This window comes from Electrona antarctica (genome assembly GCF_951216825.1).
Source record: "Electrona antarctica genome assembly, chromosome: 6".
Taxonomy (NCBI): Eukaryota; Metazoa; Chordata; class Actinopteri; order Myctophiformes; family Myctophidae; genus Electrona; species Electrona antarctica.
Window position 1 is genome coordinate 11,369,298 of NC_136811.1, and position 27,532 is coordinate 11,396,829.

At 42.4% G+C, this 27,532-nt stretch overlaps 3 protein-coding genes across 3 annotated transcripts in view; all 3 read right to left on the minus strand.

The window, feature by feature from the left end:
* Positions 1–27,532, minus strand: part of mboat7 (membrane bound O-acyltransferase domain containing 7) — a 184,530-nt gene that overhangs the window by 141,927 nt on the left and 15,071 nt on the right. The gene's annotated exons all lie outside the window — the stretch shown is intronic.
* Positions 4,764–9,588, minus strand: leng1 (leukocyte receptor cluster (LRC) member 1). The gene is made up of 4 exons (XM_079503976.1): positions 9,097–9,588; positions 7,741–7,929; positions 6,445–6,776; positions 4,764–6,014 (listed from the first exon to the last, which is right to left on the minus strand). The coding sequence occupies exons 1-4, from the start codon at positions 9,226–9,228 to the stop codon at positions 5,795–5,797; spliced, it is 873 nt and encodes a 290-aa protein (XP_079360102.1). The 5' UTR covers positions 9,229–9,588; the 3' UTR covers positions 4,764–5,794.
* On the minus strand, positions 10,353–26,204 carry tmc4 (transmembrane channel-like 4; the record flags this gene model as incomplete). Its single annotated transcript, XM_079503628.1, has 16 exons — positions 10,353–11,144; positions 11,713–11,791; positions 12,401–12,556; positions 13,215–13,345; positions 14,956–15,142; positions 15,728–15,825; positions 17,007–17,133; positions 17,681–17,838; positions 18,858–19,016; positions 19,756–19,903; positions 21,335–21,480; positions 21,900–21,988; positions 23,501–23,650; positions 24,112–24,260; positions 25,223–25,400; positions 26,159–26,204. 16 exons carry the CDS (start codon positions 26,202–26,204, stop codon positions 11,052–11,054), a joined length of 2,094 nt encoding a protein of 697 aa, XP_079359754.1. The 3' UTR covers positions 10,353–11,051.

Sequence of the window (27,532 nt, forward strand, 5' to 3'; positions counted from 1 at the left end):
CAACGTCTGGTCCGGGGGCCCACCGGGGGGTCCAAATGGACTCTCACAGGTCTGTAACTCTGAGAGTGAGTGTAGGCTACACTTTTTTTCTTCCATTTTTGCCAGCTGCTTGCGGCTGGACAACATGTTGATCTACCTCAGGGGTTCCCAAACTGTGGTGCGTGCCGTGCACCCCTTGTGGTGCGCGCCGTGCACCCCTTGTGGTGCGCGCCGTGCACCCCTTGTGGTGCGTGCCGTGCACCCCTTGTGGTGCGCGCCATGCACCCCTTGTGGTGCGCGCCGTGCACCCCTTGTGGTGCGCGAATGCCCTCTATAGGGAGTAGGGGGTGCGTGACATGAAAAGGGTAATGGCAGTTTTATGGTGTTATTTAGCACAAATGGCAAAATCCTGTAAACCACTGTCGTTAAGGAGATGTTTAGAGCAGCTGTGGGAGTATACAGCAGCTGCATGTCTCTCAGTAAAGTGACATTCTGTAAAAGATGTATCATTTTCGGCCAGACACGACGAGACTGAGCGTTGGGGGGTGCGTCAGCTGGGTCAGGAGGTAACAGGGGGTGCACGGCCAAAACAGTTTGGGGACCGCTGATCTACCTCTACTATAGCGACCATAGAAGTAGAGACTTTTTCATCATTGGCTGCCTCTAAGCCAATTGGAGACTTACCCATAAAACCCATAGTCTGAACGCTGCAACGCGAAGCCGTGAGCTGAGGCAGAGGCACACAAACTGATTATAGCTGTTCATATAAGAGCTTGCTGCAGCTGGCAATTATGACTCAGTCATTCCTGTTTAAGCTCTGGGATCCCAATGTTCACTGTGAAATTCAGTGTTAATTTAAATGGCAGCAAAAAAGCCACAAAAAATATATAAAAAATATATAAAAAAATATATATACACACCTGTATATATAAATCTGCGTTAATTTATCTCTGAGCCAAATGGATCCATGTGTTCCTCCTCTGAGTTACAGTATAACATAAGGGTCCATTTGGACCGCCTGGTGTTCCCCCGGACCGGACGTTGAAAACCAGTGTCGTATAGTAGGCAACATCTGAACATGACGTCAAATACAGGCTCATGCTTCATTTATATATAGTTCATCGTACATCACTCACTGCAAATAGCACATCTACAAGCTCTCAGTGTGAGCTTTCAGATTGGATATTGTCGCTGAGCGACACCTGCGTACAACAAAGTATGAGTCAGGTTTCAACGAGGAGAGGCTTACATAGAGTCCTAATATAATGACGCCGTGTCAATTGTCAGAAAGGTGCCAGATTTGTCCCCGGCAAAACCCAGAGGATTCAGTATAGGTCAGGATAGATAGCTAGTACAATCTTGACACTTTGTCTGAGGTATGCACATTGCCCTGACTGAGCATGACAAGTGCTGAATGACTATTTACAAGTCTGGAGTCTACTGTTACAGTACTACAAATGTTGTCACCACCCGATCCTCTGGAAAGAAATCCACTCCAATACTATGTCCATTTACTATAGACTGCAATAGTGCAAACACTGCACATTAACACAGCAAAGGCGATGTCGTTTCATCGTCGGCGCTATACTGCATATCCCATGGGAACAGGAGCGATGGTCCACTCACAGTCAGATCTAAAACAAAAGACTTTTACTGATGTTAGATTAACATGCAGGACCGAACTGTGATTAACACTTTGGCAGAGACCTGTTTTTGCCAGTCCCTCTACAAAGATGTGCAACAAAACACGTCGAATGAGGTGAGGTAGAGTCATTTGACTGGGCTGGTGGCCAGATGACCTCAGAAAAGGTGAGTAAGGATGAGTTTAGCATTTAAAAACACCTGCAGTGTCCCTATGTGTATAGCCATGTATGGGCTGCTCCTTAAAGCCTTGTTTGTATTTTAAAATACCAAAACTCAAAATTACATTCTGAAATTGAGAGAGAAAAAAAAATATATAGAATATACAATTCATGAGCACAATTTTCGTTTTTTTCACCATGAATCATTTTGAACTCCATTGTTCTGTGTGATAGGAAGAAAGGACACTGTACATAATAAGAATATTTTTCTAAAGCCATAATAATGTCTAATCATGCAGTGCATGCATCCACAGGATTTTAGTATTGTGTGGTTCCAAAAATATATATCTAAAGCTAGCCCACTACCATAACCAAGTGGCTATAAAACTGAACTGGTAAACAATTCCTGTGCAAAGAAGCAGTTCTTTCATCTTCCCCTAGACGTCCAGACAGACACTGCATATAAATAGGAACATAACATGGGGCCTATTCCACCAGCCCTGTGCCAAGAGCTTCTTCTTTTTTTATCAAAACAATACACCACCATACAATGACGGCACACATTACACAAACACATCACATATGCACTGCCACATCACGAGGAAACGGGGCAAACAGGGGGTTAATAACAATAGCCTAAACCACGAAAATATGTTCATTGCCAAGTGTAGGCTATTAATAAACATAAGCTATATTCAATTGACCAAACGTTTACTATTCATAATGCTGTTTCTAAATGCCACCGAGGGGGACTATAGGGCCGGAACTAAAATATTCCTCCAGTCTATACCGTTATTTAATTGAATGCAAATATTTTGACCGTCGTCGCGTCAACATCACTCCGTTGCCGAGCTATTCTTGTTGATTCATTGATTCAGGTATAGCCTATACGGTCTATCGCGGTTATTATGTTGTTTCGCCTTTTTATTATTGCCGCGGTCTTTTCAGTCATGTATAGGCTACTATTATCCCCCCCATGTAGGCCTTTTCATAACCTCATAGACTGACTGCACCCCCCCCCCACCCCCCCTCCCCTTTCTCCAGCATCATCACTGAGTGCTTTCATTGCATTCCACCGACAGACAAGACACACACAAGCCGCCGCCGCCGCTCGGCTCACCTTCTCTCTGCGGGGCTCCGAGGGCTCTCTCCGGGTACGACATGATGCCCGCCAGCAGCACTATCAGCCAGCCGTGTCGTCGCATCTTCTCCGCGGCGGCGGTGGCACCATCCGGAGCCCTGGCGTCGCCGCTCCGATCGGTGGTGGTCCTCCGCTTGCTGCCGTTATTATGATGACGGTCCCCGCCACAGTCTGCCGTCTCTGGGTCTTCTCCCCCACCACCACCACCTCCTCCTCCGTTGATAAAGAGCGTCTCTCCTTCTTGTTGTGCTCTCTCCTCTCCTCCGTTTGATACCCCCACCACCACCACCACCCTTTAATAATCCGCAATTAAACACGGTGTGAGAGGCGCTCTATTGTGCGCCTCTCCGCTCCAGCGAGCTCCACATGATCAATCCATCCATCGCTCCTCACTGCATGGGAAGCCAGCAGCAGTTCTTCTATGGCGATCTGACTGTAAACAACACGGGTTAACTCCGGCGATGCTCACCGTCTCCCCCTGTCTCTCTCTATCCGTGCGTGTTGAGGGGGGCTATAGTCTGATGTCCCCCCCCTCCCCTTATAAAAAAAAAAGAAAAAAGTATAGCTACGTCAGACAGCGTGCCTCATCATGCTCCGCTTTGCTGTTATAATTCAGGATTGTTTACTTTGTGCACTATTTTACATAAAGTAGACCACATGTTGTATTAAAATAATGAGATCCCGTGATGCTCCCATTCATAGCGGGCCTATATAGCTAATATCTATTGCACGCAACAACAAAAAATACATAGGCCTTCAGGCTTCTTCTAAATCGAATTACATTGGTAATAGCTTGAATTTATATAGCGCCTTTCCCAAGCACATGTAAACAACGAACCAAACAAAACGACTCCAAAACGAAGCCTATTTACCATAAGCCCGAGGGGTCTTTCTTAACTCTTTTCAAGGCAGCCTTCTGACTACATTTTTGTTTTCGCCCGTGCCCAATCAATTAGCCTGCCTACAAACTTTGTTTTGCCATGCATGGCCAAGGAAAATTAAACATATTTCCCCCGTAACAGTAGCCTAAGGGTCACTCAGAATATTCAATTCCTTCATTTAAATTGCATTGAATTGAGAGAGGATAGTTGTTTAGAGTTAACACTGGAGAAAGTAGGAATGCTAAAAGTTTAAACAGGCCTACTTATCCTTGGTATTAACATAACTCATTATCTAGCTGACCATTTATTTTATTTATTTAATTGCACAAAATAATTTGATCACTTTGGAAATGAACTAACATCTGTGAGTTTGACATAAGCCTACTACACTGATGAAGACAGTATGTTAGCATAACGATGAAGACGCCGGCGACTTGGTAAACTGGCGAGTTCTCTGGTATCCGTATTGCCTGCTACATTATTTATTGAGAACAATTATTGTAAGCTAGAAATTAGAATGGTGAATGGCAATGGTATACATTTTTATGTATTGTTAGCCAATCAGTGTGAAGGATTATTTAAGAACCTATGGGGGGGGGGGGGGGGGGGGGGCGAGAGTAATCATTAGCGGTGGAATCAATAATTTTGTTAGTCTTTCTGCACACTACAGCTTCACTAGACCAGACTGGGCACTGTCCAACTGCACAAACCTTGACATCGTGTAAAATAGTTAATAGAACAGGTCCTTAATACATTACATTCAACAACGAAAAGGGGATAGTGATTCGCTGCTTGTAATCCTGTATTCCCAACACGCTCCCTTCTCTCCTACTCAGTTACGAATCTTTAAAAAAAAAAGACTACTCTACTGGCAGTCATATTTCAGCAGCAACACAAGTGACGGTGCTAGGAGTTTTACACCTCTGCACTGCAGCCTATACTAAATGAAGAATGGCAAGATTCAAAATCCTAGATGGTTTATTTGTCACTCATACTGTACAGGTACAGAAATGAGATAAAATACAGTTCAGAGTAGTTGTATACAGACAGGTATGACCAAAAAAACAGCAGCAATTGTGTGCAGAATATGCATATGGTGTAGAATAATTTAGTAAGCGTCCAAAATACGCAGCCCAGTCGGACAAGAATTAAAAGTCGGATACTGAATCAAGTAAGAACACACCGTTGGACTCGATAGTCAAGTGGTTATAGGGCACTATATGGGCTCCACTACCCAACAGTGAGTCATTGATTTTATTCCCGGCCGGACGGACCATTTTCTGCATATCACAACCCCTACTCTACTCTCTCCCCTAAGGCAAAAACATATGTTAAAAAAATAACTTAAAATTCCATGACTTTGTTCTGCGTCAGTTCTCCTGTACTAGAATTATAATATGCATTTCAAGAAAAACAATGATACTATCCTCGTAGTGTGGATGAATCAGTTTGCACAGTTAGCGCAACGAATAAATTAGATCAAATTATATATTTACAAGCTACAGCTGCAATGCTTCAGCCTGTCCCGCGGGAAAGTTATATTTGCTTTCACGTGGTTAACTGTGCCAAATAACATGCAGAAAGTAGTATTTTCTTTTCCAATGGCATTGTCCTGAATGTTCAACTACAGTAAAAGTGACTGTTATAATCATGATGCGACATCACCTTGCTACATTTACAACATTAACGTGTACATAAACGTTCAGATTTAAGTTCTTCTGCCCCCCCCCCCCCCCCCCACCCGGGGCCACGGATGTTAGAATTTTGCACAGGCCGGTATTAGCACCCGAGCATTCCGTATGGTTCCATAAAAAGCATTTTATCCGACTGCCGGCCACTTTCTCCCGTCAGTACAGACTTATGCCATCTATTCTATGTTGATTCGTTTCCGCACCAATCTGATGAAGACATGGTCCTGTAGTAGCTATGAACTATACTTGAGCATTCTGCAGCAAGAACAAAAAGTCAGAATTCAGTCCCCCATGGACGGGTCATGAATTTAAAATCTCATCTCTCCAGCTGTCGCGGTCTTTCCTCTGGCGCTTGCGTGCGAGTTCTGGGAAGTAAGCGTTGTTGTATGGCCTCTCCCGCTCCTCTGCCTCTGGCTCCTTGTCCTTTCCCTTGCCGTTCTTTTGGTCCAGCAGGGCCTGGGCTCGCCTCTTCTCCTCCACCTCTCTCTGCAAACGCTCGGCGCGCAAACGCTCCATGGAGCTGGACGAGACGGAACAGATGTGTGTTAACGTCCATATTTGTCCACGAGGTAATTTCTCCCATTAATAAACATTTCGTTGTGGTTTGTTTTTCCCTTATCGTCTTGAGACAGACATTGTTCATAAGCCTCTTGGACGTTTATATTAACCCTCATGAATAGAACACATTAGATTAAAATAAGAAATGTTACTATCCCAACACATCAACATTTGATTCGGGCTTTAACATCAAAACATAAAGATACAATTATAAATACATGGAAACCAAGTCCAAGAGCCACCAGTAAATATTCATAGCGCACACAAAAATACTGGAATGCGTGTCCTTATTCTGAGTTTCCATAATTGTATTTAGTTTTAGCCTGTGTTCTATTATTGGGCAAAAGGAACATATTTGAGTGTTCCCTAGTGTATTCGTATTTTATTCTTACCTCTCTCCACTGCTCCTCCGCTCTCCTCTGTCTCTCCTGTCCTTCTTGCTCTTGTGTGCCTTCCTGTCCTTTATGGCGAGGGCCTTCTTCATGTCCTTCAAGGGGTCCAAGAGGTCTTTCAGCCTCCGGTCTCTCTTCTCCTTCTCCTCCGTACTCAAGGGTTTTCTCTGCCCTCCGTGGTCTTTCTCTTTGTCTTTCTTCTCTTTGTCCTTCTTCTCTTTGGCTTTGTCCTCTTCCTTTTCGCTGCCAGTCTTCATGTACCAGGGTGTGACCTCTGTGCCTGGTTGTGGGCCCAGGGACACCAGTAGGCCGATGGCACGTTCCTGTTTCTCCTGGAAAAGGGTGAAGACATCAAATGGAAATTAAACACACCTTGAACTTCAAGGCTCATTTTGACCACGACCTTGATCGTGACCATTTCAACTAAAAAGTCATGTTTTTGGGACAGTAATGACTTTTGCGTATTTAGGACAATGTAGAGACCACATGAGAATCTAACCTGGTTGTTTGTGACTCACAAGATGCATGTTGTCAGTGTATTACCTGACTGTACCACAAGGCACCGCCAGTTCTCAAGTTATTTTGTTCAAACAGACGGAGTGATTAAAATACCATATCTTGCCACACAACATTGCTTCTGTCAGGTTAACTAGACAACACTGAATACCATTTCTTTGGACCAAATTGTTCTAACTTGTACACATGTACATTTAAAAAATAAATTAACCGATTCTATTCTTCATGCTCTTCCTTGTCATTTCATTTGGTCAACATTATTACACTTGAATTAGTCAAATAACATATCCAGCTAGCTGTAATAGCGTATAAGGCTAGAGAACAAAAGTTAAATTTCACTCCCTTATGCTGCGTGCACACTGGCATCTCCAAAGATACAAGCTACCATTCTAAGATATGGCAAAACAAAACATTCTCTTTAGAGGTGAATTAGACACATCACCACATTTTTGCACGGGCTATTCAAAAATAGCAGAGACACACGCTCACAGTCACTTTGTGCCACCTACAAGCCTGTACATCTGCTATTTTTGAACATTTTGGAAAAAAATTCAAAGTGTGAGCATTTTTGTAGAATCGGCCTCAGGTCTTAATGTGATAAGCACAATATCTCCTACGGCCAAGCAGGGATTCTGTCTATCAATAAAGCTGTAGAAGGTCGGTCTCCCACGTGGGCGAGAAACCCAGGTTCAAATCCTAAGACATTAAACTTGACAGATTGCAGCTTTACGTCTTCGTTGAACAGAGCGATAGAAGAAGTTGACCTCAAGGTTACCGTACCGTTTCCTGTTTCTTGTCCTTGAGATATTCCTCATTCCCTTTCTTCCCCGAAGAGTCCTCCAGAGGGAACAGGTTGAGGTGTTCCAACACGCCCCCGCTCTCTTCGCTCTTCTCCTCGTCATCTGGCCTCCTCACTCCCGCCTCTTCCAGAGCCGCCCTGGACTTCCGTCTCAGGAAATTTGTGCGTGCCTGCGGAACAGCAGAGCCGGTTAGCAAGCAAGTCATTTCACATTACGTCTGAATTTATACTTGGTTGCGGAGCAGAAATGTGGAATATGCACTCAAGTACCGGTAAATATAAATCGGGTTTTAGAAAACAGTCTATACACTACAGCTTTGCTGGCTGTGTGCAATTAAATGTGTACTCATGTAATTCATCAAATTGATCGAGTCCGACTTAAAAATACATTAAAAATGAGCTACGATAGTCTTGATCCAAGGCTATGGACTTCACAGATGGGGCTAACGAAATCACTGCCATACATAGAACAGAGTACTAAAGCGGTCCGGGGACCACCAGTGGTCCTCGAGGGGGTTCCAGGTGGCCCCCAGCTAAATGATGGAGTTGCTAAGTGCTAACCAAAGTGACCCTTATATATTTGTAACTCTTGAGTGTAGAATACCTTTCTACGCTCTTAAGAGTTAAATTATTGTTAACATTTGCATTACTTAATTTACAAGAAGACTACACAAAAAAGAATGTAGAAGGACTGTTATTTTGATCAACATTTTCCTGTTATCTCTCCTATGATGGCACCCACATCAATACAGCATTGAATCGTGGACAAGATATTTTCCAATGATAAGATATTCTAAGTCTTGGGTCTGAGTAGCCCGTCTCCGGACCCCCCGGGTTGAGCTCCTTTGGACCCCTACCCCGTAGGGTCCGGTATCATCGGCTTCAAGCGACATGGGATGCAATCTGAGTTACCCTTCTCCGACGGATCTCTGCGCTGTGGGTGTGACGCTGACATATTCCAAAAGAGCCGTTCGGGGGGGGGGGGGAGCAGAGGGGTCGTTGTCTCCTATAGCGTTCATATGCTTCTTTTGGAATATGTCAGCGTCACACCCACAGCGCAGAGATCCGTCGGAGAAGGGTAACTCAGATTGCATCCCATGTCGCTTGAAGTCGATGATAAGGAACCCTACGTAAAGTCATCAAAATGTCAGAAACTTTAACGTAGGGTTCCGAAAGGAGCTAGGGTCTGAGAGGCTAAATCTCATCAAATGGTGGTACAAATCCTGAATAAACAACGGAGTATTAAAAGGGTTGAAACCTATGCACTTGGCTAAAGCATGTTGCATACTGATTTAATCATCAGCCGCAAGCTGAAAGATGAGAAGCGGTTTGTTTACCTCTTGCTCAGCACGCTCCACGCGCCGCTGGGCCTCGCGCTCCCCCTCCGCCGCCTCGGCCTCGTCCTTCTTCACGCGAGCCACATTATCTTTGTTCCTCACGTGCCAGCTCTTCTTAGGAAGGATGTTCATGTTGTTCGATAAAGTAGCTACACTTTAGATGGCGTCAACGTATAAATGCTATGTATATATATATAACGGTGTGTGTAAACAAAGTCTAACAGCTAACAGTTAGCCAAGTTAGCCAACTCCCATTTCACGAGTACGAACGCCAACTACAGTATCGTTTTAACTTTAACTCGTTTAACTTTACCCGACGCGCTCCATACAATGAATAGAACGGGTCATGTATACACGGCTCGGCTGCTGTCCTAATCTTATGTTAGAAAATAGAAATGTTTTCTAATTTCTGTGCAGCTGCTGCTCTCTCACCAAAGATCCAAAACACAACAAGTTACAACTCCTCCCACTCCCGCTTAGAGTGGGCTACACTTCCGGTCTCCTACGTGGGCGTGGTCACCCTACGTGAAATGAAATGAAATGAAATGAAATCTATATTTACCCAGGGTATCTGGGCTAAGCTCAAGAACTTGTTTCCAGCCAGGCCCTGCTCATAGAACACATTTCATCGTAGTGGTTGATGCCTTGTTCAAGGGCATTTCAGCGGTGGTAATTAATACGTGACTACAGGTTATCATTGATTGAATAATACAATTGATTGAATAGTTTATTAACAGTTTGCATATAGATAGATAGATAGATAGATAGATAGATAGATAAAATGATAACGCAAAAAAGCCGAAAGGACTTATTTCCATTGAGGTCCTGTGTGTTCAATGCATTATTGTCTTGTTCATTATTGTAGTTTAAATGTCTTAATGAATTGAATGAACGCACACACAGGACCACAACGGAACAAACTAGCCAATAAGCTCTTGTGCAATCTTTGTAAACCGTACATCTGTACAATCTGCAATCAAGAAAGGAAAGGTGATAACTAAACTAACATATCATTGTTGTGGACAAACCGGTTTCGAACGAAGTTAATTTCCTTTCCTTATCAGTGTTAAGATTAGAACCAATTGGACCCGTCACCCAGGGTCTATTCGAGTTACAGACCCTGGCTGGTGGTCCATTTGGTTCCTGAGTTCCTCTATCAATCATTTTAGTTTGGGTCTACCGGAATCCCCCGACTCCCCGAGACTCCTAGTAGGTCCCGGGGGAGGGGTCCTGTTCGACCCCAAATGGAAGTTGGTTTCATTCTAACTTCTCTGAGTACTCTCGTAGAAACCAGACGTAAATATCAGATGGCTCTGGTAAATATCACATCTTTTGACACTTACATCATCATGGCGCTAGAGGGCGCAATACTACACTTCATTATGGCTTCGAAGTTCCAAATGATTCCACTTAACTAAAATGAATCACTCGTTTTCTGACAAACATGTATTTCATATGGTGTTGTATAGTTCATTCTCTCTCAGTAGGATACATGGAAACAGAGTATGAAAATACATTTTGTCCCTTTGAATTGAATTGTGTATTATAAAAATCAGTCTCAGCTCAAGAAAGCTATTATTTAAATGAAGTAAAATACATTAAATTACATTTGGCACATGTGTAAAGGCTATAAACACATTATTATAATGTATATAATTAATATTGATAGGTCTATAATAGTTTCCATTCATCACCTTTTGGCCACAGTTTCAAATACATATTGTCGCTGTCGGGCAGAAATTATCTAAAATATTGAACCAGTGAAAATATTGAATATTGAATCTCTTCTGACTCCATAGGATCCTCAAAACTGACGGTCAAACCACCCCCCGGGCCCAGGAATAAAGATATGTCAGCCCAGCAGGAAAATAAAGATGTACAATAACAATAGTGGTCCGTACAATTCTAACTGCGTGGATTGGAAGTCATCATGAGGCGTGAACAGTCATTGTAGATCAGTCCCACGGCTCCATTTGGTCTTTTGGGATTCCAAGCTTCCGAGTGAGCTGCTCAATCTGCTTGACGAGGAACTGCTTATCCCGACCCTCCTGTTAACAATAACCACACACCCAAAACTACATGAACGAAACCAGTAGTGGAAAGTAAATGAGTGTACGGTATGTACTTAAGTACCGTGCTTGACTTTTACTTGAGTATTTTCAATGCTTTTACTTCTATAGTCCACTACACCTCAAAGTCAAATAGGCTATTACTTTTACTCCACTAGAAATAATTTGAAAACTTTAGTTATTAATTACTTTGTAGATTTGAGTTATTATAAAACATATCCCAAAATATACACTTCAGCCCTAATTCAACTTGGGCTATTTGTAGTTTGTTTCCATTTGCAGATTTTTTTTTGGAAAATTGACAATTTGACAGAATTAAAGTTTGGTGTGACCGCACCCTAACAGAGTATTTCTACATTACAGTATTGAAACTTTTAATTTTAACGTTTTCCACCACTGTTAAAATATTAGCAAGGTGCACAAGGTCCGACTCTTCAGATAAACACAAAATTCAAATTCAAAACACTACTTTAACTATAGGCTATACTTTATATATAAAGTAAGTACATAATATCATAGATGGAATATTCAAATGCCGATGACTTACCAGTTTAAGTTGATTTCTTAGTAAGGTGACACTTTTCCCATAGACTGAAGCTAAGGCGATGAAATAAAACATCAACACACTGTGGAGGAATGGACATGTTGAGAACATAAGCTGGGCAATACAGAAACAGTATGGCTGATTTAAGGCCGATATACTTTGTCGTACAACTGTATCACATGAAAGAAGTAGCTGCTCTACGAGCTCACAATGAAACGCATATATATGTACAGTACAGAGAGGCCAATTTTCCACAAAAAGAACGGTTCTAGAAACTGGTTCCGTTCTAGATTCTTGGAACCTTTGGTGCTTTCACGGAAAGGGTGGCCATTTTTTGGTTCCAGTTCCGAAAACAACTTTTAGGGTTCTGAACAAATTCATTTTCAGTGGAAGCAGGTTCAATATTAGGCGGGAAAAAAGAACTGAACCAGAGAGAGAGAGAGAGAAAGAGAGAGACAGAGAGATCATTGGTTCAATATTTATAATACCCACAGAAAGACTTAACCACTTTCACGTTCACATGTGTGAGCTTGTAGATGGCTATTTTTGCTACTTTTGTGTTTAGTGCAAAGTAGAAGGGAATTCATTCATGGGGTGAAAAAACACAAGTTTTGAAATATGGAGATACAAGGTTTTTGCCTGACAGCAGAGAGTATATAGTATATAGAATTATAGATATAATCTCACTCACAAAAAGAACAAGCACAGAGGAATGGAGAAGGCCTGTGAGCCGATGGCAAAGAGAAAGTCTTGGGTGGTTTTTGACAGACCCTGGAAGGTGGTTGGGACAATGGCCCACATGGTAGGGAAAAAACGGAAGGGCCCACAGCTCATGGACGGACGGATCCTGGGGAGGACAAGACATTACAGTAGTGTAGCAAAACCTCAATTAGCACAATAATTATAACATTTGATTTTATGTGTTCTGGCATCAAAGGCGGTGGTAGGCTAAAGGTTGTTTCCCAACTGGGGTTGGAATGTACAAGACACTGGCCATACTGGTCAGCTGGCTCCCAGGGTGAATGTTTCCCCATGCAAAATCCAGATATAGAATAAAAAGGCAGTCTTCTTATTTCAACTTTCATATGTTATTGGAGGAGGCCTCTGCTTTTATTTATAATTTTATTTTATTTATTATAAATATATGGTACATTTCTGACCAATCTCTTCTTCTACACAAAACTACTTTCATGCATAATTATGCTATGGACTTGCTCTGCAGATTTCATGCCATTCGGACTTATGGTTCATGGGAAGAACAAACTTGTTTTAAATGTCTTCCGAAAATTCTAAACGGCGGGGGAGAAAAGTGTGTTCACATATTACATAGGGTCGGACCTATAAACACATATAAACAATAGTATCCACTGACTATGTAAAAGTGGTCTCCAAAAAAAACATGATATTCATCTTTTAAAAAGCTAAAAGTGAGGGCCTTGTTGTAATACAGTTGTGTATGAATGAGTCTGGGCTAGAGCTATAGCCGTTGTGGGCCAAACACTCACTCAGCCATGCTGTAGATCATGACAGCAACAGCGAGCATCCACCCGAACAGCAACACCACCAGGAAGAAGAACGCAGAGGTGGTGGAGCGGAACGTCTTCACCGCAGGGCGGCAGTTATTAAACAGAGTGATCTGTACGGTGAAGGAGGAAGCAAGGAGTTAACCGCTGACCGTGTCCCAATTCAGGGGTGTGCAAAGCGACAAAAAAGAAAATCAACCAGGTGTTTGATGGAGATGCAAAAAATAATGTAAAGTAGGGCTGGTGCTTCAAGGATCAGTGGGACTGGAATACTAAAGAGAAGGCGGTGATCCAAGCACTCAAAAGGTTAAAAAATGAGGAGAGGGTGGATAAAAATAAATGTACATTATTGGTTAAAATAAGCCAACATGTTCGACTCATCAGGGCAAGTATGCCCTGAGGAATACTTGCAATTTACAATTACAATTTACAATTTAGGCATTTAGCAGACGCTCTTAATCCAGAGCGATTTACATTAAGCAAGAACAAAAAAGCATGGGAATACATCACATATATAAAAATGCATTTATCATGAAACATGCGTAAGCTAAGAACGTAACTAGAACATATCTATATAATGACACTATACATATATGCTATACTATGCTATACATATGTCCTATGAAGTGCTACGACTACATACAATGCAATTATTGTGCTGTCTACATGACATGCTATAAGTCTGTTTCAAATGCTATCTAAGTCTAAAAAGTGCTTGCCCTGATGAAGACTCTTTTTGAGTCGAAACATGTTGGCTTATTTTAACCAATAAAGTACATTTATTTTACATACTTGCCCTCATGATGAAGACTCTTTTTGAGTCGCAACATGTTGGTTTATTTTAACCAATAAAGTACATTTATTTTTTATCCAACCTCTCCTCATTTCGAGCACTCAACCATTTGAGTGCTCGGATTGCCGCCTTCTCTCAGGGGCTGTGCACTTGGGCCTACATTTGAAGGCCGTTGATTCATATCACAGCAGAGGCACGCCAAGGCCTGTCCCATGTCGTAGGCTGCCTCAAATGCATTTGAGGATTTCACAAGGCTCTGTGACATGAGTCTATACAGCCTTTAGTATAGGACGCAGCCTGCGACGCCTTCGTAGGCTGCAGCCTTCAAAGTGCGCAGGCCCTGAATTGGGACAGAACAGCCTTTGGCAGTCTGCGGTGCTCGCACATCCATGCATGTGTGCATAGATATTAGTCTGGAACTTCGGTGTAGAAGATGTATTTCCAAGGGGCGGTTTACAAACGGATTCCAACGTCACAGCAAAAAAAAAGTGGGCTCTGATTGGTCACCCACGACTCTGGGGTGAGCGAAATATAATTAAAACTGAGGAGCGCCAGACCAATCTCCCCAGGGATATTTTTTCCCTGTGTCAGATTTGTCTGGTTTCCAGGCTAGGACTTTACTGTACTGCAGGATAATGTAACGTGTGGGTAGACTAAAGGTGGCCTTACACTAGCCGATAATCGGGCATTTTTGACGCTCGGGGGGTGCCCGACCGCTCAAAGCGTGATCGGCCCGATCAACATCAAGAATGTTTGATATTTGCTACAGGATATTTGATTATCCTGTAGTGTCTGGTGCTATCAGATTTCAGATTGAAAAAAATCGGCTAGTGTAAGGCCACCTTAACTGTGGTGGAAAACACGATCTTATGTAACATAACATGACAGATCTACGTACTGTCTGTATAGCATTAACCGGCATATCTGCACCTTCTTGCAGTAGAAGAGGATGATGAACTTCATGGTGTTGATGACCGGCAGCAGGGGGCAGAAGAGAGCACCCGTCCAGACCACCGTCTGGCCATAGACCAGACTCAGCACGTTGGGAGGAACCAGGAACTCCTGACGACCGAACCACTGGACCAGACTGTTGTTGGAGCAACTGTCCACCACCATCCTGACACAGTCACACACAGTCACACACAGTCACACACAGTCACACACACACACACACACACACACACACACACACACACACACACACACACACACACACACACACACACACACACACACACACACACACACACACACACACACACACACACAGGTCTGTCCTTGCCTTGGGACACTCCCTTCTTCTCTAAACAAAACGTTTTCCCAGAAAAAAGCCTAATCTACCTCCTGTGCTGTGACACTGCCACCCCTGTGTTTCAGCAACAGTTAAATTGTTCTTATTCTTAAACACTTACAAATATCTTTGTCCAAATTAGCTGATCTACAAGCTGATCTACAAGCTCACAACGCGCCGCTTTGCAACGTGTTGTGAGCTTGTAGATTGGCTATTTTGACAGCCGATGGAAGACGTAAAGTGGTGTGTGATATTGTACCTGCGTGGGAACTCTATCAGGGCCAGCACAGCGATAGTGATGAGGGGAAGACGTAAAGTGGTGTGTGATATTGTACCTGCGTGGGAACTCTATCAGGGCCAGCACAGCGATAGTGATGAGGGGAAGACGTAAAGTGGTGTGTGATATTGTACCTGCGTGGGAACTCTATCAGGGCCAGCACAGCGATAGTGATGAGGAGGTCGAAAAACGCCAGCTTGTACATCTCCTGGCCCACACGGGTTTCCCAGCACTGCACACGCGCGCGCGCGCGCACACACACACACACACACACACACACACACACACACACACACACACACACACACACACACACACACACACACACACACACACACACACACACACACACACACACACACACACACACACACACACACAGTACTGTACTGTACTGTACTTAAGTACAATTATGAGGTATTTGTACTTAATACTTTCCAATTTCCAATACTTTTACTTACTACCATCTCAGTGCCAACATTTGTACTTTTACTCCACTACAATTATTTGAAAACTTTAGTTACTAGTTACTTTGGAGATTTTTACATCTACAAGCTCACAATGCGTCACAACGCGACGCATTGTGAGCTTATAGATCGGCTATTTTCAATAGATTTTGTACACATTTTGAACTTGTGAAATGGCACATTCTGCACAATGAGTACTTTTACTTTTAGTACTTTAAGTACCTTTTGATGCCGATACTTTTGTACTTTTACATTTTTGATTATTTTTTTGTGCTATTGAACACCCCTTACGTCTGTGTGTTGTTTCGAAAATATTGAACAAATGGAAAGTAGTAAAAAGTGCTTTGGACAAAATCTCTTAACTCCATTGGACCCTCAAAATGTCTGCTAAAGCAACTAACTCCACCACCTCTCCCCCTCTCATGGACTTTGACGAGGCTGTATTGCTTTGTTTTAAAAACATAAGGTTTTCTTTATTTCCTGAAAAATGTATATTTTTCTTTTCCGGAAAAATGAACATTTTGGAGTTATGAGGTTTCCTCCCGACAGCGGAGATATGTGTTATTATGGTAATAGAGGGTATGCGTGTGACATCATCATCAAACCCAGAAGTTATGCGGGAATGCCTACTGAGTGGCAAAAAACTACTTTCTGGCCATGACAGTCAATACATCCAAACAGAAAAGTTGTATTTGATTGCATGAAACGACGTTAAACGACATTAAACTCACTTTGCCACTCACTTTGCCACTCACTTTGCCATTCACTTTATGCATGTGCATACTACCAGTTAAATTAATTTGAACCAATTTCAAACCGGTGTACCTTTTTTCTTCAAATATGTGTCTCAGAGGTACAAATCTTAACTAAACTTAATCTTTAAAAAAGGTTGAGAATCACAGATATAGAGGATATCATTTTCAGTTGTTAGTTGCGGTCTAATTACCGGATATTCTGCATGGTTGTATTGGCAGAGTGCACACTTCTCGTTGTTCACATGACCAGCACAGGTGACCTGACCCCACAGGGTGATGAGGAGAACCCCGAGGCTGACCATACGCAGGAACACCGACCTGACAGGAGACACAGATAACACAATATCACTGTGTCATCATGTGGCTTACGGTGGATTTTCTGTGATTGTCTGGTTTCTGTTATCCAGTTCCTTTAGTGGTTTTGTCATGACCTTTTATTTTTTTAAAGAGTTATGTTTTTCTAGGAGGTTTGTTTATCTCAGCTTTTGCAAATGATTTACTATCTTACTTTATTTGTTTATTTGGACAGGACAATGCATATTAATGGACGTCACATGGACGTAAATACACCGGATATAGCACATTATTGTTGCTAATTTTCATCCGCAGTCCTCACAAAGAAACACAGAACGGAAAACAGACAGGCAAGCAGTGGAATACATTGACATAACATTACATAGGGAACACAGCATACAAAAATAATAATAATAATAAATACACCTAAAATAAGATCATAAATGGTTGCAGCTTCTGTGTTGTGTTATATCAGTTAATAACCTCATACGCATGTGCGTATAACCTCATAAGTTTTAACCTCATACGCATGTGCGCACAGCCACACATACACACACACACACACACACACCTTAAAAGTGCCAAAATGACAGTGGTGCTGGGGGAGTATCTCTCCCACACAGCGATCTGGTCACAGAGGAGCGGCACTATGAAGTTCCCAACGGTGATGACGATGGAAGGCAGGTACTCGAAAAACAATCCCCGAAACCCCGGCTCTCCGCTCTTACTCTGTTTGGCAAAGATGGGTCAAACTTCAAACAACTGTTAAAAGCCCCAAACCCCACCAAAGGGTCGCCATGCAAGTCCTCGCAACCCGCTGGTGTGGTTTGGGCCATTGAATTGAACCAGTTGAATCACTTGGGTCGACGTGCAACAACAGGACACATCACACCGCTGGGACGAACACTAAAACCGCCTCGTCCCGTCTCGAGCCTTTTTGGTGTGGTTTGGGCTTTACACCCACAAACATTAAAAATGCCATCGAGGGCATTCGTCAAAAATAGCAGCTACAGGTCTGTGGACCACTTTTATAAAAGGTCAAACTTCCTCATACGTTTATTAAAAACACAAAGGTCTTAATACATTAAAAGATTAGATTTAGATTTTTTGGGGGGCTATTAAACAAATAGCAGTTCTGCAAGCTCATAGTGCGGCACGAAGTGACGCACTATGATCTTGTATATCTGCAATGTTTTTGAAAAATCTAATCTTTGCTTCTGGGAACAAAATATTTTGAGATGGGGGTCTGTGTCCACAATTTTTTTTGGGGGGGGTCCTTGACATGAAAAAGTTTGAGAAGCACTGATTATAGCAACATACAGAAAACTGTACACTATACAGTACAGTGTGCACATCCACATCTTGACTGTGTAGTGCAGTGGTTTCCAAACGTTTTATCTGGAGACCCACAAGAGACATTATACGTTTGCCTGGGACCCAAACTAGTGAAAAAAGCACACAACGAGCTTGTAGATCGGCTATTTGCACTACTACCCATTTAGGACTGAGGCCGATTCTAAAAACGCCTTCTAAACAAATACGTTTTCTGAAAACCTCCAAATATTTATTAAAGAATTACCAAAAATGCATGTTGCTATATACTGTACAACCCCCTAAATGGGTTCCCGTCTCGAAAGGTATAGCTACAAAAAGGGTTGAGTCACGAGTACATTTCAAGTCGTGACCCATACAAATTGGGAAATTGGAAAAACTGTTTGGGAGACAGTGGCGTCGTGGGCGTGGCTGACCTGGCTGAAGACGGTGGCCTGGAAGATGCCAACGAAGGCTGCTGCGATGAGGGCAAAGGTCACCAGAGTCAGGAAGAAGCGCAGGGAATACAGAAAGACCTTACGACACAACGTCAGAGAGGCCGCTTCTCTCTTTATCCTCTCTTCCTCTAGGTCCACCTAGTGGAGAGAGAGAGAGGGGGAGACTTTCTATTTATTTACAGTTTATAATAATAATATTAATAATATCAAACTTACATAAATCAAACTAAGCGACGTCCTGACCTAAAAACTCAAAGATGCTTTCGAAGAGCACGTTTGTGCAGTACATTTATGTATGTTGTACATATTATATTTATGTACTGTATATTACATGAATAAAAATGTGTCAAATGTTCTACAGTATCTGTGTATCTTCCTTCTTGAAGTTATAGATATAGAGGGTATGCGCACGTGGCAAATCGAGTGGCAAAGTGAGTTTAACGTTGTTTAATGCAATCAGATAAATAGGACTTTTCTTTTTGGATGTATGGGCTGTCAAGGCCAGAAAGTCGTTAGTCGTTAGACGTTCCTGCAGAACTTCCGGGTATGATGGTGATGTCACGCGTATACTGTACCTGAGCTATTTTTTGGGGTGTTTTATGGCTTTATTGATAGTTCAGTGGGGAGAGAAAACAAGAGAGCAGGGGAGACATACAGAAAATGGTCTGCCCAGGAGTTGAACCAGGGACTCGCTGTCAGGCATCAGAGCCTATATCGTAACCTAAACACTCGGTTACCTTCTTAAGCCGGTGTTCCACACCAAAGATATCAGATCTGCAAGCTCACAATGCGTTGCGGTGCGACACAATGCGCAAACCGAATACTGTATAATAAATCAGGTCATATTCTCCAGCATGTTGGGACACAGTTCTCTGACCTGTAGCTGATAGTGGACGTTCTTCTGCTTCAGCTTGGTGGCTCGGTCTCCCTGGCAACCGTAGTCCCAGCTCGTGAACACCGTTTTGCTGTAACCGCCGGCAGCCCCGCCTCCCGTCGCTACGGCAACGCGAGCCGCAGTCCCCATGCTGCAAGAACAACCGATCAGGGGAGGGTACTAAATACAGATGCGGTCGATCAAAGATCAATCGAAAGTATGCCTTTCTGTCTTTTATGTTTCTGCGTGGTGTGTCACATTCAACATCTCTCTACCATACAATTACTGACCAGAACAACCACAGAGACAAACGTACTATGCACGCAACACGTACATACTACAGACCATGCACACACATACAACCATGAGACTGAATGACTTTTATACCGTCATATAGGCACGTCTAATATTCCATGTTCTTTTAAAAAGCTAAAACGGTTTAGCCAATAATGCCACATAGCTATGAAGTAGGACTTTAAAATCAAAACTAATCTTCACAACTGATTACCTCACAAAAGGTGAGCAACTCTCACAGCCACAACACTAGAGGGAGCATAAATAATGATCTGGTCGTGCCACCCACATATAGAACAAATATGGGTAAATTCACTTTCCACGGCACTGCCACTCAGGTGTGGAATGCCCTGCCCCCTTCCCTCAAAACAAGCAAATCACTGGCTTCCTTCAAAACCGGTCTGAAAATTCACATATCAATGTCAGCGGGTCAGAAGGAGAGCAGGTGACTGCCCAACCTCCTTATACCCCCATCCGATTGATTTATTTGTATTTTGATTTATTTGTACTTCGACCTGTACATAGTTATCATGTTTTTGAGATATCTCGACTATTGTCATTGTTGTGTTTGTGAATGAATGCATGGGACCCGAATGGTAAATGGTAAATGGTGCATTTATATAGCGCCTTTATCCAAGGCGCTTTACATAGATTGTGCATTACATTCACACACACATTCATACACCGATGGCGGCGGAAGCCATGCAAGGTACCAACCAGCACATCGGGAGCAATTTGGGGTTCAGTGTCTTGCCCAAGGACACTTCGACATGTAGACAGGAGGAGCCGGGATTCGAACCGCCGACCCATGGATCATTGGACGACCTGCTCTACCTCCTGAGCCACAGTCGCCCGCGAATGAAAACAAGACCGCAAGGTCTTTCTTCGGTGCTATCCTTTTGGACCAATGTGCTTTGACTGTACCCTGTACTGTTTGCATTATTTTATTATTGTCTAATAAATAATCAATCAATCAAAAAATAAAATCAAAAAATACTTTACCTAGTGAACTGAAGACCATAGGTGAAACCTTTCACTCAATATAAAGTTCCTCAATTTAAGTGATTCCGAGTAACTTGAAAATGATGAAATATGACCCACTTTATGGCCTCCCACTGATTGTAACATGATGTGCACGAGACGTGTGTGTGTGTGTGTGTGTGTGTGTGTGTGTGTGTGTGTGTGTGTGTGTGTGTGTGTGTGTGTGTGTGTGTGTGTGTGTGTGTGTGCGTGTGCGTGCGTGCGTGCGTGCGTTCTTGGACATCAATACATACAGTACAGTACATACCGCACAATGATACAGATGAGACAGAAGGCAAAGTAGAAGACGGTTGTGAAAAGGTAGGCCAGGGGGATGTTGTAGGAGAAGTCTGCACCAAATACCATGGTGTTTCTGTAGTAGCCATAGAACAGATAGGAATACTCCATGAAGCCCTATGCATATAGGAAGAGAAACACTGGATTAACAAGGTGTGATTTGGGGTGTGCTAATATAATAGATGACCATATAGTGTGCACACTACATAAACGCATCGTTCCCCGGGTTCGATTCCATCTGTGTTGCATGTACTTCCCTCCCTCTACTACGCCCTGTCTAAATACAGCAAAATCTGCCACAAAAAGCTTAAGTACAAATGTACATTTTGCATGCACCAGGATGCCGGAGAGAACAATATATACAGGTGAGTTCATGGACACATCATCAATAACAAGATTTGACAGAATCAAAAGAATGTATACCGTATCTGTATGTCTACATACAAGAGATAGATTTTCAGGAGGAACATGTACATCTCCAGGTGACTGATACTGGTTCTGTCAATCTAATCAGTTGTCTGCTGTTGTTTTCTCACCGTTCCAGACAATAAGTCCAGGAAGTAGTTGTAGAACGGCTCCAGACCTTGAGGATTGGGGTCATAAGCCATGCATTCTTCTGAATAACCTGAACACCACCACAGAAAAAATGGACATGTAGTCAGATTGCTGTTGTGTCAGGATTTTATCAAAGAGATTTGTAAAGAGAGAAACAGAGTAGGAGAGGCCAGGGTGAAGTCTAGTGAGAGGCTCTGGTGGGGTTTAAATGCAGGAACACAGATGAAACCTCTGTTGTTCATCCTGCCTTAGTAAAACACATTATTTTGTGTAAATTTATATTTTTTATTAGGGAATAAACTATACCATAGGACAGGTGTACGAATACTGGTAAGTTTACAACGTTCTTATCATCTGGGTTGTCTTTTAGTTGTGCAAACCTAACGTTGTTAAACGTCTTAATTTATTAATGGTTATTTATAGCTTATTTAGTCCTGATAAGAATTAGAATATTAATATTAATTGCCTTGCAGAGTCCCTAGGCACTTATGGACTTAACATCATGTCCTGTGTTTTCGAAATCCCCCATCACACCAACAACATCAAGGCAAAAATAGTTTTCTCTCTGCTGCTTTTAAGAATCAAAGCAAAGAGTACACCTTCAAGCATTTCCTAGACGAGAGGGAATAGAAATCACCTTTTTTTGGGTTCACTTATTGCTACTGCGATTCTATCCGTGTTGCTAGGATACCACTGCCTGGCGCTGTGAGATGGTATCCTGCCGATAATAAAGAGATTTGGGCATCCCTTCAGATTGAGAAAATACATATGAAAAGAATAGATCTCCATCTTGAGCTATAAGTGAAAGAGGATATGGAATAACCTGTTGCAAACACCGTTTGATTTCCCATTCTACACTTTACTTTACATTAAGGTTTTTGTTTGTTTACGCCTCTTAATTTCTTGTCTCCTTCATTACGTTCCTTTTGTGGTGAGGTGTATTTCTGAATGCTAATTTGTTATTTTATTTTATCATTTTAACCTTGTTAATCCATTATTTAGCTCCTGTGGTTTATCATTGTACAAGTCAATAAACTATAGTAATTGTACTACTGATCATAATGCCACTGCAACAACAAACATACTTTGGATAAGACTGGGGGCAATATTATCAATGGCAGAGATTCCCAAACTGTGGGCTTGGGGCTCCACTGGTTGGCCAGTTAGTTGGTGGGCCCCCAACTAACTGGCAAAACACTAAGATTTTATTGATAAAATAACATGACTCAAATAAAAGTGAAATAGAAATAACGTAGTATTCTTTTCTTTAAAACCTTGAAGAAAACATGCAGTAAATCTGGTCTCTAAACTGCCGGGGCGCCTGATGGAGGGGAAAGGAACTGGTTGGAATAACGTGTTCCTTCCACGCGCTACGTCCAACCGGGGAAACTCCCCTTGTCAGGTGAAAAGAAGCGGCTTGGACTCCTCATGCATATAAGGAAGCATGAGGTCAGTCCGTTGCTCTCCCCATGGTTGACAGAGGGAGTGTAGCGCCCAGGATTACAATTTTTTTCTTTTTCACCCAGTGTAAAAAAAAAAGTGGGATAAAAAAAACTTGAAGAATGAGCATGTGTTTAGTTACCAGTGGAGTTGACAGCACTGTCCCCAACAGATCTAAAGATGACGCTGGGCACCAGGACAAGCCCCGCGAGCAGCAGGAAAGACAAGAAGTTGAGAACCACCAGGAACCTCAGGAACAGGAAGAAGGACTGGACTCCACCACCAAAGTTTCCTGTCCAAGGTCAAAGGTTTTTGGTTTTAACCCATTAAGACCAGAGGCCGATTCTACACATTTTATTTTATTTGGTTTTCTATAAAACTATATATATATATATATATATATATATATATATATATAGAAAACCACATTTCTGAGCCCAAGAAATGTTAAACTATAAATTACACACACTAATGTGTGCTAGTCATTTAACTACAATTCCCTAAGCCTCACTTTATTTTGTATTTTCTTTAAAAAGAAAATCGGAACAACAATCTTCCAGTATACCTATTATGTTTAAGGTTCAATGTTATAACCACCACTCTTCTTCAGGGTGATTTAAGTGAGCCGGTAGAATGATGAGATGTTCAAACAACCTATGAATTCATTTAGCTATAAAATTAATGAAATAATGCTACCCCAATGGGCTTTTAATTGTAACCTTCCAGGCTGTATATATATAGCTATCAGCCCACCTCCAATCTTGTTCAGGGATTTCCTCCAGAGTGCAAAGAAGGCCACGAATCCTTGGACATTGTCTTTGTGCCACTGCAGCGACTTGGCCTTGTTCCTTTTCCACGACTGCCAACTGGTCACCACTGGAATGTGCATAATCTGTACCTGTCTGGAACAGACACAAAGGAAACTTTTGGTGTTTTAAACATTATGTTATAATTTAGCTATTGAAAAATAGCAGATCTACAAGCTCATAGCGCGCCACCGAGTGGCGCGCTACGAGCTTGTAGGTCTGCTATTTTTGAAAAGTCGTGAAAATGTGGCACAAATCTTTGAATATATATTTCAGAGCGAACATTTGGCTTCTAAGGGGTCCCTGGAACTACATATTTTGAGATGGGGGTCCGTGGCCCAATAGAGATAATTCTGGGCGTCCTTGACATGAAAAAGGTTGAGTACCACTGAAATAGAAACATGGTTTTCAGAAAAATGTTAGGATTTTTTTAATCGACCTCAGTCCAAAATGGGTTAAATGATCTGCTCTAGACCAGTGAAAGATTATTTATTAATTTTTTCCACCGTGGCAACTAAACCAACACACTTGGGCAACCTGCCACCTATATAACTTATCAGTCATGAATGTGTTGCACAGTTCATCATTGCTCACATACTGCAAGTAAAGTATAGTAATCCTTGCCAAGCCATAACAGGCCCACATAGGGCAGGAACCTATCTCCTGTTTCTGTAGTGTGAGCGAGGCAGCTTGATGTACAAGTACACGTCCCCTGGGCATGACACTAGCATGTCGCAGGGCCTTACCCCAATCCAACCCTTGGTCCAGAGTGCCTAGCAGGGAGGCACTGGGTCCCATTTTTCAGAGTCTTTGGTATGACTCGGCCGGGGATCTAACCTGACGTCCACTTTCAGTACCCCCGGTTTGATATACAGTAGCCAACGGAGCCCCGTTTCACATCGCTGGGACCCAAATGTAAAATCCTCAGCGTTAATTTAACCCTTGAGAGCGAACAAATGGAACCAAATGGACCCATTCGTACACTCTCAGAGTAACAGAACTCCTAATTCCTAACCTCCTCCTTAGCACGGAGCCCACGCTGAGAAGCAGTGACCTACCGTACAGCTCTCTTCAGGGCCATGGGCATGGGCAGGCTCCTGATGTCCCTAGACTCCTCCACCTCATCCTCCTGCGAAGGACTCCAGTCGAAGCGAGGTGCACTGTGATTGGACGCGCTGGATGGAGCCCTTCGTAACCTTAGCGACTGCTGGTCACCGTGGTAACCATTCTCTTTACCTTTGTGAGTAGCAGAAAATCACTCGCGCAATGTGAACTTTATGATATAATAGCGTAATAATGTAGGACAGTCGTATGTTATTTTGGGGGTCTTTTTTATGCTTTTGTTTGAATGTCACAGTGTTGAGCGACTGAGAGATGGGGAAACGTGGAGGGTGTTTGGGGAGTGATATGGGAAGTGGTCTGGGAATGGAAACGGACACTTGCTGTGGGGTGTTTGAATACATGCGGTATACACGCCCTCAATTGGCTATCGGGTTGCACTTGTAGGATTTATTTTTTAAAGAAATGAATAAGTGCAAATGAAAACAAACCTCATACTCTGTTGTAGTAGCCTATATATTGATTGGATGTGTACATATCAATTGGATAAAATACAACGGCACAGGTCGGTTAACAAAAATGAGTCCAGAAATCAGCCACCAAAACAATGATTGAGTAATGACTGATTCATCATCCATAAGGATATTATTAACCACATGAACCCTGGCGTCCTTACTTTGAGCATGTCTTCTTATCTTAGGCAAAGACCTTACAACATGTTCAAAAGTTTTTCAACAACTAGTAAAAATAGCCGATTTACAAGCTCACTCAGTTGTATTATAGTGAGCAGCTTGTAGGTCGGCTATTTTCAATTCACTGCACGGTCTATACATACAGCCAAACTATAAACTAAGAGTTTAACATGCGTGAATTCTGATTTGTAGGCTAGTATGTACAAGAGATTATGTCAGTCTTTAAATGTCCACACAGCTTACCTGTACCTGCGACAGTGGAGCCTCCGCTCAGTAGCTCACTGGCCATTTCCCTGAAACAAAACCTATTACCACCACAGCTGTTCTCTGAAAATCACCAATCCAATTCCACAAAGAATGCATTCAAATAAGCTGTACCGACCTGTCATGAGGAAATGGTCTCCAGCTCTCCATCCAGGACTCTCTCTCTTAACCATGGACTTTACACCCTGTGTGAATATTGACCACACAGGTACTTCCTTGTAGGCTTAACCCATTACTTCGCGGCAGACTGTCACCATGTATTCGGTATACTCAACACTGCACGGGGAAGGAATCATATTTTAGAGGGTGCAGCAGCAGGTCAGGTAACAGTACCCGACCCGTTACCTATACACACAAAACACAATACACGAGACACATAACATAATGGCGTGCTTTAATTCACCTCTTCGGTTACTTAATAGTTCTGGACAGGTGTGTATAACCTTCCATCAGGTGTGCCCCAAAGAAGCCTATAGCCAACCATGCTTTGCTAAAAGAAAAACAGTTCTGAATGAAATACCTATACAGTTTAAGGACAAACAAGAAATGTTTCAGGAGGTGTGGGGCCGTTTTATAAGGTATATTAAGAACAATAATTTGTCACACTTAATGGATGGAGCTGAAGAGGAGTAGTGCTGTTGTCATTTTCTTTTTTGGTAATTGTTTTGTTTTCTTTGTATGAGTAATTTGGATGGAGCTGAAGAGGAGTAGTGCTGTTGTTTTTTTGTTTTGTCTTTTTTTGGTTATTGTCGTTTTGCTTTCTTTATATCAGTAATTGTCTTGTAATGTTCATTGTTGTTTCTTTGTATATTTGTATTGTCATTTGTGTGGAAAAAGGAAAATAAATACATTGTTGGGGAAAAAAAATACCTATACAGTACAATGTAACATAATACACTTATCTCCTCTCTGGAGGGGACTTCAGCAAATGAACTAGCCTGGAAAGAGTAATTTGTATTGTTTAAATGCATATTGATGTTGAGGGGTGTGCCATCTTATTAATTATGCAGTACACATTGGTCATGAAGTGTTGGATTGTTTGCATGTCGACCTTGTAATAACGTGCACACTAGCGTCATTCATGTCCAGGGGGTTTACATATGCATCACGCCGTCTCCTACTACAGAAACAGGAGATAGGCTTAACATGGCCCTGGAAGCGTCGGTTTCCAAGGCTACTTACATACTGTACTGTACTTACGTAAGTCTAAGTGAGCATACGTTACATAGGTATGTTGACTGTGGGTAATGAAGTATAGGGTTGTCCGGTAACTATGAGGTAAACAGTCAAATTAGCTATGTAGGAAAGGGGTGTGTGTGTGTGTGTGTGTGTGTGGGGGGGGTGTTAATTATT

Excerpts from the sequence above, each read along its gene's own strand:
- leng1 (XM_079503976.1), bottom strand. The coding sequence starts at position 9,228 with ATGAACATCCTTCCTAAGAAGAGCTGGCACGTGAGGAACAAAGATAAT. Across the intron at positions 7,930-9,096 it reads TGGAGCGTGCTGAGCAAGAG|GCACGCACAAATTTCCTGAG; the intron begins GTAAACAAACCG and ends GCTGTTCCGCAG. Across the intron at positions 6,015-6,444 it reads CGGAGGAGCAGTGGAGAGAG|CTCCATGGAGCGTTTGCGCG; the intron begins GTAAGAATAAAA and ends CGTCTCGTCCAG.